Raw genomic sequence first — 13,869 nt, forward strand, 5'->3', positions numbered from 1 at the left:
CTCAGCCTTCCATCCTTCCGAGGTAGGTAAAATGAGGACCCAGATTGTTGGGGGCAATTAAGCTGACTTTGTAATAATGCTGCTTGGGGTGTGTGTGAAAGCCCTAATAAGCAGGCATATACATTGAATGAAGGCTACTGCTAAGCTTGTAAGCCGCCCTGAGTCTTCGGAGAAGGGCGGGATATAAATGGGATTAAAAAAAAAAAAAAAAAAGAAGCAATGATACAAACTAATCAAGGAGAGAAGCAACCTAGAACCAAGGAGAAATTTCCTGACAGAACAATTAATCAGTGAAATCACATGCCTTCAGAAGTTGTGGATGCTCCAACACTAGAGGTTTTAAAGAAGAGAATAGACAGCCATTTGTCTGAAATGGTATAGGGCAGGGTGTCTGCAGTACCCCCATTGCTGGCAATGGCAAAAAAGTCATGATACATCATGACACATCATGTGATGTTGCAAGTTTGACACCCCTGGTATAGGGTTTCTTGCCTGAGCAGGGGATTGGACTAGAAGACCTCCAAGATCCCTTACAAATCTGTTATTTTCTTAACACTTCTAACATTTTAACATTAAATATTAATGTAGCCTTACAAAAAGTAGAATTAGCTTGACCAATCATGTTTCTTATCTGTTTTAGCTGGAAGGACTGACATCAAACTGTCTTCATGCTGAAAATAGAACTAGAACTCATGGTTTCCAAGTTTCTAATTTGGTGCCTTAACCACCCCACCAATAGTAGTATGAGGAATGAGTATTATGAACATACCCTTGATTATCATATTGGACATAGGGTTATTCAAAAGTATTCTCAATTTTGGTGTGGCTTTTATCCTTCAGTGTTTTATGTGTCTTTGTTTTTGTGGAGATTAAATATAATTTGGTTTAATTCAGAAATATGCATTTCTTTCATATACAATTATTTATGTTGTGTGGATTTCAAAACAATAACAACAAATCAAATATATATTTAAGCTATGATTTTAAATGAAAAAAAAGAAAAAAGAACAGTAAGCAAAATATCTTTGATATGTCTACCTTTCATATATTTTTTCTGGGCATGATCCATTCCCAATTGGTTTTCTCTGCCCTGAATTCCAGAACAAATAGTAGTATGAACTTATCCCTTTTTTATTATCTGGCTCAAAAGAAGCCTCTTGCAAATTTAGATGAGGATGTTGAAGATACAGAGTGTTTTTTCTACTGTAACAGAACTATTACCTGCAAGGTGAATGCATGTCTAATGTGGACTGTGAGTTAAGAGAAAGGAAAGCAGTTTTATAAATAAGCAGTTCTCTAATACAGTTTAGGTCTTCTTTCAAAGCTTACTGCAATACTTGACAGAATTAAGAACAGATGATTGGGAAAAAGATACATATTTTTTTCAATCAAACCTAATTTGAATTGCAATATTACAGTTGGATTATTTTACTGTTACATATAGATTATGATTGAACCCAACCTGCTCAATCTTAACATTCAGTATTTTTTAAACTTTGAGTTACATATAAGTATATTCTGTTAAAAAGTGGATTAATCCTAATTGTCACACAATCCCCCCCCATTTTGCAAGAAGCAAAGATGATGTAGATGTTATATCAATTTAGATATATTTTTTTTGTAATTTTCAACCATTAGTGTTTTATTTTTTCAATTTTTCACAGCAGATATCTCCATTTATATAAACTTGGCTAAGATTTTTTTTAAAAAAAATAGATAAGCATGATTCAATAGTCCAAATTCTTACTGGAGTGGGAAATCATAAAAACTCAGAGCAAAAAAGGCAAGACAGGACAGGGAGACAGTTTTGTCAAAAGAAAAAAAGTTTAACATTTCATGTTTGATGATCTTGAAATCTCTGCATTTTGAACAAATAGACATTTGTAGTAATGTGTATTAATCTTTTCCTTAAAAACAATTTTTTGACATAATACATATTATCTAATAAAAAGTGTAATTCAAACACATTTTTATCATGTGCAAAGAACTTGAATTTCAATGCTGTAATCAAGGAAAATGTCTTACTTCATAAAAGCACAGCTGGATATGCAAATGATACTCAGAACAAGTATACTTTAAAATAATAAATAAATTAAAATTTCAAGAAAATAGGCAACACTTAAGTTGGCCCTCTTATGAAAGAAAGAAAAATTAGGAAACCCAGCATAATGAATTCCCATGTAGTGTTCAATATTAATTTGACATTTTAATATTTTCTTTTCCTTTTCTAACAGATCCTATGGTTCTCAAATCATCTCAATTAGAAAACCAAAATTCAATAATGGAGTTTATTTTGTTGGGACTCTCAAATGATCCACACAAAGAGGATTTTCTTCTTCTTTTGATTATGATCATATTTGTACTCACTATCCTTGGAAATATAAGTGTTATTTTTTATTTTATTTTTTTTAATTTTAATTCCATTTATATCCCGCCCTTCTCCGAAGACTCAGGGTGGCTTACAAGCTTAGCAGTAGCCTTCATTCTATGTATATGCCTGCTTATTAGGGCTTTCACACACACCCCAAGCAGCATTATTACAAAGTCAGCTTAATTGCCCCCAACAATCTGGGTCCTCATTTTACCTACCTCGGAAGGATGGAAGGCTGAGTCAACCTTGAGCCTGGTGGGATGCAAACCTGCACTAATTGCAGGCAGCTGGAGTTACTTAAGGAGGCATTAGCCCACTGCTCCACCAAGGCTCTTTTTATATTAGTGATCAGGTCTGAGCTTCACTTTCAAACCCCCATGTTCTTCTTTCTCAGCCATTTAGCTTTTGCTGACATCTGCTATTCTTCAGTCACCGTTCCTAAGATGCTGGCAAACTTTATTACAAATCAGAAAACCATTTCTTGGGAAGGATGCATTTCACAGATTGCCTTCTTTTTCCAAATTGCTGCTGCAGAGGTCTTCATCCTCTCAGCAATGTGCTATGATCGATATGTTGTTATATGTGATCCCCTGAATTACAGCAGATACTTGACAAGAGAAATATGCATTAAAATGGTGGGTGGAGCTTGGCTTCTTGGATTATTCTTGTCCTGCCTTCAGATGTTTTGGAGAATAGGTTGACTCTCTCTTCTTTATGGAAACCCCTTTGTGACAACTCCTAAGTCTGAAAGCACAAACTTCTCACCTGCCATTTTAATTGCTTGATCCATTGAGGTGGATGGGTTCTTAATTTATTTTTGTAACTGTTAAGTGACTGTGGGCTTCTGCCATTCTTGTCTGATTATTTCTAGGTAGCATTACTTCGTCACTTTCTCCATTTCATTACATGCAGAGGCTTAGGAACAGTCAATATTTCTTAGCACTAGGGGAATGAAATTTCAAACCACTTTTGAAATAATGGCAGGAAAACTGCAAAGATCAGTCCAGGCAGTTACCAAGTATCAACACTGACTTGAAGACACCCAGAGATGCAAAGTCCAATCTATTTGGGAAGTTCACTTTTGAGTTTTGTTTTTAATATTATTTTCATATATGAATGCTGCTTCCTTGCCATGTTGTTATTGTACAAGATTTGTACAAATGGGCTTGTCCCAATTAAAGATCCATTAGAGAAATCAATTGGGTAGCCCAACCCAGCGTGAAGCATTGGATTAAAAAAAAAATCAATACTTCTCACTCCAGATAACATTCTTTATATCTGCACAGCATTATTTTCATCCTTGTTTCTTTGGGGGGAGGGGGAGGATTATTATTCATGCTCTTTATGTACATGCTTTGGAGAAATAATGGTTTGGTTTCAGATCCAATAGATCCAGTAGATACAATAGATATAATGATATAATATAATGATCCTGAGAGACTAAAGTGAAAAAAGTATGGTACCCATCATTTATATAAACAGCTAATAAAATTACTATTACAGTAATATGGCAACAAAAAAATAAAACCACAGTGGATATTTTCTTGGTTCTTTAAAAAAATGGACTCTGATGGATATCAGTGTGACACCACTTTCGTTTTCTTTGAATTATTCCTTACTATTACAGCAAGGTGCAAAACGAAATCCTCATACCCTCATATGAGAACATAATTCTAATGTTGAGGACTTGGGGGAAGTAGTAACAGTTATTCCTGCTGCTTCATTACTTCTTATTCTTTTCATTGTTGGAGCTGTTGGGATTTTAAGAAGAGCAGCCAATACTTTTTTATGACTAAAAATGAGCCTACAATTTCCAAATAGTTTTTTCACACCAAAACTGATCTCTTTGTTTTTCAGACTGTATATGATCGGATTTAACATGGGTGTTAAAATGCTATACTGAATAGAGATCACTTTGTCCAGATCCATGAATGATTGTGAGCTTGGCTTCACATAGCGAACAAAAGCTGTAATGTAAAACAACCCCACAATGATGATGTGTGAACTGCATGTGGAAAAAAGTTTCTGCCTGCCTTCTGCAAGTTTAATTTTCAGGATGGTTGAAATAATATTAATATAAGAGACCAGAGTGAAAAGAAATGAGCTAAAACCAAACATAAACACAAATATTAGAAGAACAATGTAATTAGTGAGAGTTTCAGCACAAGACAAGGCCAAGAGTGAAGGAAGCTCACAATTATAGTGTTTGATTATATTGTTGCTGCAAAACGTGAGATTTAGCAAAGGCAGGACATTCCCTATAGCACATAAGGAACCTAGAATCCAGGCTCCACCCACCATTTTATTACATATCTCTCTTGTCAAATATCTGCTGTAATGAAGTGGATCACATATGGCCACATAACGATCATATCCCATTCCTGAAAGAATGAACAATTCTGTGCAACATGTTTGTATAAAGAAGAAAATCTGTGCAATGCATCCTTCCCAGGAAATGGTTTTCTGCTTTGTAATAAAATTTGCCAGCATCTTGGGAACAGTGACTGAGGAATAGCAGATGTCAACAAAAGCTAAATGGCTGAGAAAGAAGAACATGGGGGTCTGAAGGCAAAGTTCAGTCCTGACCACTAATATAACAGTTGTATTCCCAAGAATGGTGACTAAAAAAATTATCATAAATAAAAAGAGAAAAAAATCCTCTATGTGTTGATCATTGGAGAGTCCCAACAGGATAAACTCTGTTATTCCAGTTTGATTTTCCAGCCCAGAAAATTCAGGAATCATAAGATCTGTCAAAAAATAAAACAGTTAATTATGCTGTAAACAAAGATATATGATAGATTTCAATTAAACATACATATTAATTTAAGTGTCACATTTTCTTGATATCTGTACTGAGAATTATATGATACTATGTTCTTTTTCATATCTATCACCGAATTGGAAATATAAGTGCTGCCTTTCACATTTTAACATTGTGTTTCCTTGATTGTTATGATGTTGTAATTAATTCATTAATTCATTGGTAATCAATTTTGACTGTGTATACCTAACAAACCTAAGGAAAATATTAAATATTATCTGAAACTTTAGTTTCTTCATAAAGTCAAAATGGAGAGATTTTGGGGAGTTGAAGTGCAAGGAATTAAATGGTAGGACAATCTATAGTAATTATTTTGGCCATATTTGTCCTCTTCTATACAGGTATTCACTGATTTGCTTTTACTGTATTTCATAGGCACTTTCTCCATCTTCATTGTTCCCTTCCAACTCCCAAAAATCTTTCTTGCTGGTCCTACTGTATATGATTATACAGAGATATTCACTTTGTTTCCACCCCCTCGGCAGTAACACAAAAGTAATTTATTTCATTCTCCCACAAAGCTTTGTTCTTTTCTTTTGAGTTTCAAGCTATTGGGTTTTTATTTTCGTTTTGGCCATTCTGGTATTTTTTTTTAAAAAATAAATAGCCAAATAAGGCTAAATAGAGGCATCTACTATTGCAAATTGGAGAAAAAAAATGTATGTTATTCAAAGGTGGGAGAGGGTTGTTATAAAATATCCAAAAGAATGTCTTTCACAATGGAAATTATGATAGGATTTTTTTAAGAAATCAACACACACCAAAAGTGTTCTTATTCTGAATTAATTTTTAATATATATCTGATATAGAACTGAAGGAGAAGGAGAACAGATGAACATAATAAATATAGCTGAACCTTTATTACAATGGTTATGCCAGTAATTGTCAGTTTATAAGACCTACAATAACCCAGAAAAAGTTAGTTTGCTTAAGTTTGATTGAAAGTTTATTTTAAGAAAGCATTTAATTCAGTTACTTAATCATTTTTGTTATTAATTCTGTACAAAAGCTGTAGGGTTAATGTGAAAAGTAAAAAAATAAAGACATACAGAACTGCAAATGCAGTGAAATTTTAAATGAGCAGTTACCTTGAAGCTTAGAAATGTTTAGCATCTTATATTGATCTGTGCAACCTTTCTGTTAAGACTGTGTGAGTACAATCTGGAGCAAGATAATAAAAAGAGAAGTGAGTTGATTCTTCATTCCTTGTGGAATTCATGAAACTATTTTCATCTCAGAATACATATTCCCCAAACAAAAGTATGTAATGTTTAAATGACTCAAAGATACATTTTGCTTCCCCTCTCACTATTTCCCAAAAGTTATAATATTTAAATACCTTGAGTTTTTCATGTTGTGATATAAAACAGGGTCCAAGGCAACTTCAACTTTAGTAGGCTTTATCGTTAAGAAAAAATGGTATACTTTTGTTGGGGGCAATTAAGCTGACTTTGTAATAATGCCGCTTGGGGTGTGTGTGAAAGCCCTAATAAGCAGGCATATACATAGAATGAAGGCTACTGCTAAGCTTGTAAGCCCCCCTGAGTCTTCGGAGAAGGGCGGGATATAAATGGAATTAAAATAAATAAAATAAATAAAATAAATAACTGAAAAGGGCTTTTCTTCTGCTTAACCTAAAGGTTCAACTTATTGAAAGTCTGAAGAACTGCTTGAAAGTCTTGGTGTATGTCTCTCTGTGAAGGTGTGCATCCTTGTGTGTGTTTTTGCATCAAACAAATCAACAAAACAATATACTGCATCTTAATAATCCTTTTAAGATTCTCCACAGCTAATGTCAATCACTACTGTTCCATTATTTAAATTCAGTTCTAATCTATCCCAACATCTCCTAAAAAAGCCAGGTTTTGATGGCTTTCCAAAAGACTAAAAGAGAAGGAATGCCTGCTGTATTGCCATGGGAAGGGTGTTCAATAAGGTAGGGACAGCCATGGAAATAGTATACTTAGAAGGTCCTATTGCATCTGGAGTGTACCTACCCTATCCATTTCAGTGGGAAAGATAAATATTCTTTGGTGATCCTGTAAATAATAGTCCAACACCATGTAGGGCTTTCAAGGTGATAATCAACATCTTGAATTTAATCCAGGAAAAAAAAACCTGAAACCCTGTGTAGCATGAGTAATAGGAGTGTAACATGGGCAAATATATAAGCACCAAATAGTCTGTGTGCTGCTACATTATATCAAGTTGTAACTTCCAAGTGGTCTTCAAGGCCACTTCAATATATAGCACATTTGGAATCCAAACAGAAAAAAATGACTAAGGCATGAATGATTATGTTCAGTACTTCCCAGTCCAGGAAAGGATGCAATCATTGCACAAGATAGTTTTGTGAAAAGTCCCTAACCCAGCCATAGCTGCCACCCACTCATCAGGCAGGTGTCATAAGTCTTGGAGGACTCTCAAAGTGAACACCAGCTTGATGGAGGAGGGCAACCTCATTCAGAGTGTAAGATGACAAGTAACTAGATCCTGGGATGCCAAAATCTCAGAGCTACTTTGTTTTACCAGGGATGAGGCAAAGAAGTTTCTTTCCCATCCAGACCTTTACATGTTATAGCACTTGAAAAGTATGGCAAAAGCACCATCTTTCTGGCTAGGAATAGAAATGTGTAGCTGAGTATCATCAGTATAGTGAGGATGCTATACCCCATGCAATCAGATGACTGCAAATAGCGGTATTATGTAGATGTGAAAAAGAAGAAGAAAGAGACTTGAGCCCTGAAGAACCATACAAAGGCCTAGGGTTTGATCTCTTCTCATCCATCAACATCAATTGCAACTGTCAATAGGAAAAGAACAGCTCACCACAAAATCCTGGGGAAGATACTGAGAAGGATACTATGGTTGATAACATTGAAAACTGCCAAGAGATCCAGGAGAACCAGGTTGGTTTTACAACTTCACCTCAGGCCCTCAAGCTCATCAGCATGAATAATCTATGCCCTTTAGTGCTATACCTATAATTTGGCTGAATCTACACTGGAAACACTCAAGAGAATCCATTTCATCCAGGTAATGAGAACACTTTCTACTTCAATGAGGATCAACCAGCTCACACTTCTCCTAGATCAGAGGTCACCAACCTTTTTGGATTGGTGGCCGGGAGGGAAAGGCAGACACATGAGCAAATGGGGCCAGAAGCACACACATGCCTCAAATGGACCATTTGAGCACCCGTACAATGCTTGGGAATGGCACTAGTGCCTGCATGACACAAAAGGGGCTGCTAGCACCACATGTCACAAACAGGGCTGTTAGTATCTGTATGACACAAACGGGGCCACTAGTACCCACACAATGGTGGTAGTGCTTGCGCAAGTAGGGGGTGAGTGTGAGCACACATGTGCATGCACTGGTGACTAAGAGGCCATGGCCCAATTGTAGACCACAGCCCACAGGCTCATTTCACATTTAAATGATTAAATCATTATGTATACAAAATGTATTATGTTAAACAATGTTATTTACTTATATTAGTGTACCACTTGACAGTATTGCAAATTTAGAATGAGGTTATTTTGCCTATAGTTCAGCTAAGCACTAGATTGCCAAAGCAGCCCATTGGATGTTTTAATCTTGAAATGTCTTCATTTTCAAAAGATTTGCAAATCCATTAATTTGAGATAAAAGTAAAGGTAAAGGTTCCAATGCACATGCATGCTAGTCGTTTCCAACTCTAGGGGTTGGTGCTCATCTCCATTTCAAAGCCGAATAACCAGCCCTTGTCTGAGAATGTCTCCGTGGTCATGTGGCTGGCATGACTACACGCCAAAGGCGCACGGAATGCTGTTACCTTCCCACCGTAGTGGTCCCTATTTTTCTACTTGCATTTTTATGTGCTTTCGAACTGCTAGGTTGGCAGAAGCTGGGACGAGTAACAGGCGCTCACTCTGTTATGCGGCACTCGGGATTCGACCCGCCAAACTACTGACCTTCTGATTGACAAACTCAGCATCCTAACCCACTGAGCCACCGCATCCCTTATGAATTTGAGATAGGTAACATATTCACACATCTATGTTATGTTTACACCTCTTTTGGTAGACAAAAAATAAATCAGATTGGTGGTATAGTTTTGGGACTACACTGAACCTGTTTGTATGAAGTCCTGATCATGTTTTACTTTCTCAGAAAAAAATATTTTGTGTTTAACTGAATTCCTATTAAGAAGTCAAGTATAAATAGTTATTTTAATAAACTGGGTAAAATGAATAAAGGGCTTTAATTTCTAGTCTGTACTTATCTGCTGCTTTAAACAGAAATGGACGCTTTTTCCCTTTCTCCCCACAAGTATTTCCTGCTATCCCTTTTCTGGCAATAAGAAAACAGCAAGAAAAAATAGCTACTTTGGAGTAATTTGGAAGCTAAAAAGAATAAAAGAAGAAGCAGTTCCCAACTGATTTTAGTAGAGGAATTGGCCAAAGAACTTGATTATTTATTTCTTTTCACCTGAAAAATAACCCACAGGAAGTTTATTCTCTAATTCTGAGAGCAGGAAAAAAAACAAAAAAAAAACAGATGTTATTGCTGACAGGGTATGAACTAAAAGGAACTAGTATTTTATTATTATTATTATTATTATTATTATTATTATTATTATTATTATTATTATTATTATTATTATTATTATTATTATTATTATTATCATCATCATCATCATCATCATTATCATTATTATTATTATTATTACTACTACTACTACTACTACTACTACTACTACTCAAGCACCATCAAGAGTTGAAGGTAATTCATGCAAGATTTGGTTGAGTTATCTCCAAGAGATATGTAGAATTTTGTTATTACAAGTATTAAGAAAAGGATGATGCTATAAGTTATGAATCCATTTCCTTTAATTGTTTAAAAGTAAGCATTAATTTATTCACTACAATGCACACATTACCCCCTCCAATTTCACTATAAACCTATAATACATTTTTTTTAAAAAACTAATAAAACTAACAGGACAAAAGCTTCAAAACCTCTAAACAACTTTGTCCCCTGAACTGAGCTAAGCCAGGGGTAGACAACCTTGGCTCTTTTATGACTCATGGATGTCAACTCCCAAAATTCCTGACCCTACATGGCTGGCTCAGGAATTCTGGGAGTTGAAGTCCAGGAGTCATAAAAGAGCCAAGGTTGCCTACCCCTGAGCTAAGCCAATGAAGAAGCTCCCATACTTTAACTGTCAATGAACAAAGAAAGACATCATGCACATTTAAATTTTTCATACATCTGTAACTTCCTACTCTTTTGCTTGTATCCTGATATCAGATGCTGATTCCCAGATGAAGAAGAACATGCTGCTTTCATTGAAGCTAGTGCATTATAAACATTACTTAGACTTTCTTAAGTATTGCAAGGCAAATTCTTTTAGATTAATGTTTTTGAAAGCAAACAATATTTATTACAACAGTTTAGAAATGGCTAGCTAATATTTCTGTCTGGACGTCTATTCATGGGAATCAAACAACATGGATTTTGACTAGAAATTCTATTAAGACAATAATATGAATGAAACAATGAACAGTGAAAAATAAATGCATGATTCATATATGCACTATAGTTGCTAAGACTGTTGTCACTAATGGCCTTAAGGAAGTACAAAACTGATAGCCATTTTTAAATATAATGTAGTATCATAAATTCTGATATGAAATGATAAATCCTAGCATCCAAGATAAATGTGCTTATTGTTCATGGGATAGAATATATTGCATCCTTTAATTTTGCAGCTCAGTTCTTATGTAGTCTTTATAAAAGATCTTTAAAACGGATAAAATATGTTTATGTTACATGCTTCAGAGTAAGATAGAGCAAGGGGGTGTCATATTGTGCGAAGAAACAATTAAGAAATATATATCGGTGGATACTTTCATCCTGATTCTTTAAAAAAAATACTCAGGTGAATATTGGAGCAAGTTTACTTTTTTTCACATGAATTACCCCACACTTCTACAGCAGTGCTCAATTAGAATTATTCATATACTCCTATCACAGGATAACTCCAAAATATTGAGGATTTTGAGGAAGTAACACTCATCCTTGCTATGTCATTCTTTTCTCTCTCGCACTATTGAAGTTGTGGGGATATTAAATCAAGATTTCTGAGTATCATTTTATGGACCTACATTTTCTAAATAATTTCTCTGCACCAGATCTGATCTCTTTGTTTTTCAGGCTATATATCATTGGGTTTAACAATGGAGTTAAAATTCTATATTGAACAGAGATTACTTTGTCCAGTTCTAGAAGTGATTCTGAACTTGGCTTCATATAGCGAACAAAAGCTGTAATGTAAAATAAGCCCACAACAATGAGATGGGAGCTGCACGTGGAAAAAGCTTTCTTCCTGCCTTCTACTGATTTAATTTTCAGGATAGTTAAAATAATGTAAATATAAGAGACAAGGGTTATAAGAAATGGACTAACACCAAAAACCAACACAGATATTAGAAGAACAATGTAATTCATGAATGTGTTTGTACAAGATAAAGCCAAGAGGGAAGGGAGCTCACAAGTATAGTGTCTGATTATTTTGTTGCCACAAAAATGAAGATTTTGCAAAGGTACTACATTCACCATAGAATAAAAGAAACCCATCAGCCAAGATCCAACCACCATTTTATTGCATTTCTCTTTTGTCAAGTATCTACTATAATGCAAGGGGTGACATATAGCTACATATCGGTCATAACCCATTGCTGAGAGGATGAACACTTCTGTACAAGCAATTTGGAAAAAGAAGGCAATCTGTGCAATGCATCCTTCCCAGGAAATGGTTTTCTGCTTTGTAATAAAATTTGCCAGGATCTTGGGAATAGTGTCTGAGGAATAGCAGATGTCAACAAAAGCTAAATGGCTGAGAAAGAAGAACATGGGGGTCTGAATGTAAAGCTCAGATTTGATCACCAGTATAATTATTGTATTCCCCAAGATAGTGAGTAAAAAAATGAGAAAGAACAAGAAAATAAAATAAATTTCTATGTCTGGATCATTGGAGAGCCCCAACAAGATAAACTCTGTCATTATAGTGAGATTTTCCAGCTCAGAGGATTCAGGAAACATAGGATCTGGAAAAGAAAATTAAAAAGAAATCATTGAGCCACAATTTCCATTAAATCATATACATATATTTAAATTTAGCATCTTCACATTAATGCTTAAAAATTCTTCGGAGTGAATGATGATCTGTTTTTTCCCCTTTTTATTTGTTTCATTAATGGGAAAATATAATTTCTGCCTTTTTCATTTAATTATGTGTTTAATTTTTCGTTATAGTTTTTCGTTCATAAATTTTGGTAACATGTATCTTCTCTGCACCCATTTGGCTTATATCTCTGTGCATTAATGAAGTGGGGGATTCTATGAATTTACCATGTATAAATAAAAGGGTACTGTTCATGAAATTACATATATAAATTTATCCACATGAACTTAAGTTATACATTCTGCAGGGGAAGCTGTTTCTAAGGACAGTGTTAATGAATATTATTACAAACGTCTACTGTATATGCCATATTAAAAGTAGTAGCATTTTAGGAAGTTGAGGTAAGTGGTATGAAAATGCTGGACCATCCTTCTTTCCACTATGGCAATGAAGGAGATTCTTTCCTTCTGACAACTTATTAATTTGCTGTTCATGTATTCAGTATGTATCCTACTCTACCTTTATTGACAGGGAAATCATATTCTCCTGCTGACCTTCTGGAGACTATATAGAGACATCTATTTTGGAGTTTGATTTCACAACAGTACTAAAATTGTTTTTACTCCTTTTTTCCCCCTTCATTTTTTTGTTCCTTTTCAATTTTTTTTAGTTTTTATGATTTGGGGTTTTTCATCCTAGTTCTGATGGAACTAGTTTCAGCCTCACGTCATGGTTATCTTTTTTTGCTTAAGAATAACTTTTTTTCCAGTAAACTGACCCTAATTTTTACACTGAATTTTGATTATGCATATTTGATTTGAAAAATATACACACACAAACATATACATATAAAGTCCATTCTTTAATCATATACATATCAGCTAATCATGCTCAGATAGAAAGATAGAAATACATATCTGTGTTTGTATCTATGTCTATATTTCTATCTATAATATGTATATTTATACCTATTGCTTTATCTCTCTCTCTCTTTACTAATGGCCACCATTTGTCCGAAATGGTATAGGGCAGGGGTCTTCAAACTCGGCCCTTTTATGACTCATGGACTTCAACTCCCAGAATTCCTCAGCCAGCATGCCTTGCTGAGAAATTCTGGGAGTTGAAGCCCATGAGTCATAAAAGGGCCGAGTTTGAAGACCCATGGTATAGGGTTTCCTGTTTGAGCAGGGGGTTGGACTAGATGACCTCCAAGGTCACTTCCAACTTTATTATTATTATTGTTATTGTTATTATTATGTCACAAAATTGCTTTCTTTCCTTTAATCACAAACACCCATGCACACACAAAGATAAGAATAGCAGTTACCTTGTGAGAAGTAGTTCTGTTGCAGCAAAGCCATATTCTGCATCTATATGTGTAGATGTTTTCTCTGAGCAAGACATTAAAGAAGGAGTCAGCAGATGCCTTCCTCGGTCATTTCAGAGCAGTAGAAACTCAAATGTCATGGTTATGACAGACAGAGATGAATAAAGCAGAACTCC

At 34.9% G+C, this 13,869-nt stretch overlaps 1 protein-coding gene and 1 pseudogene across 2 annotated transcripts in view; both read right to left on the minus strand.

The window, feature by feature from the left end:
- LOC310650078 (olfactory receptor 8S1-like) overlaps positions 1 to 5,250 on the minus strand; it is a 6,158-nt pseudogene extending 908 nt beyond the window's left edge. The window contains exon 1 of the transcript in view: positions 4,802 to 5,250. The product of the transcript in view is annotated as an olfactory receptor 8S1-like (transcript). The remainder of the gene's footprint in view (positions 1 to 4,801) is intronic.
- Positions 5,251 to 11,330: 6,080 nt separating this feature from the next.
- On the minus strand, positions 11,331 to 13,382 carry LOC310650079 (olfactory receptor 5J3-like; the record flags this gene model as incomplete). Its single annotated transcript, XM_083378914.1, has 1 exon — positions 11,331 to 13,382. The coding sequence occupies exon 1, from the start codon at positions 12,282 to 12,284 to the stop codon at positions 11,331 to 11,333; it is 954 nt and encodes a 317-aa protein (XP_083235040.1). The 5' UTR covers positions 12,285 to 13,382.
- Positions 13,383 to 13,869: the final 487 nt, after the last annotated feature.

Source organism: Vipera ursinii (genome assembly GCF_947247035.1).
Source record: "Vipera ursinii genome assembly, chromosome: Z".
Taxonomy (NCBI): domain Eukaryota; kingdom Metazoa; phylum Chordata; class Lepidosauria; order Squamata; family Viperidae; genus Vipera; species Vipera ursinii.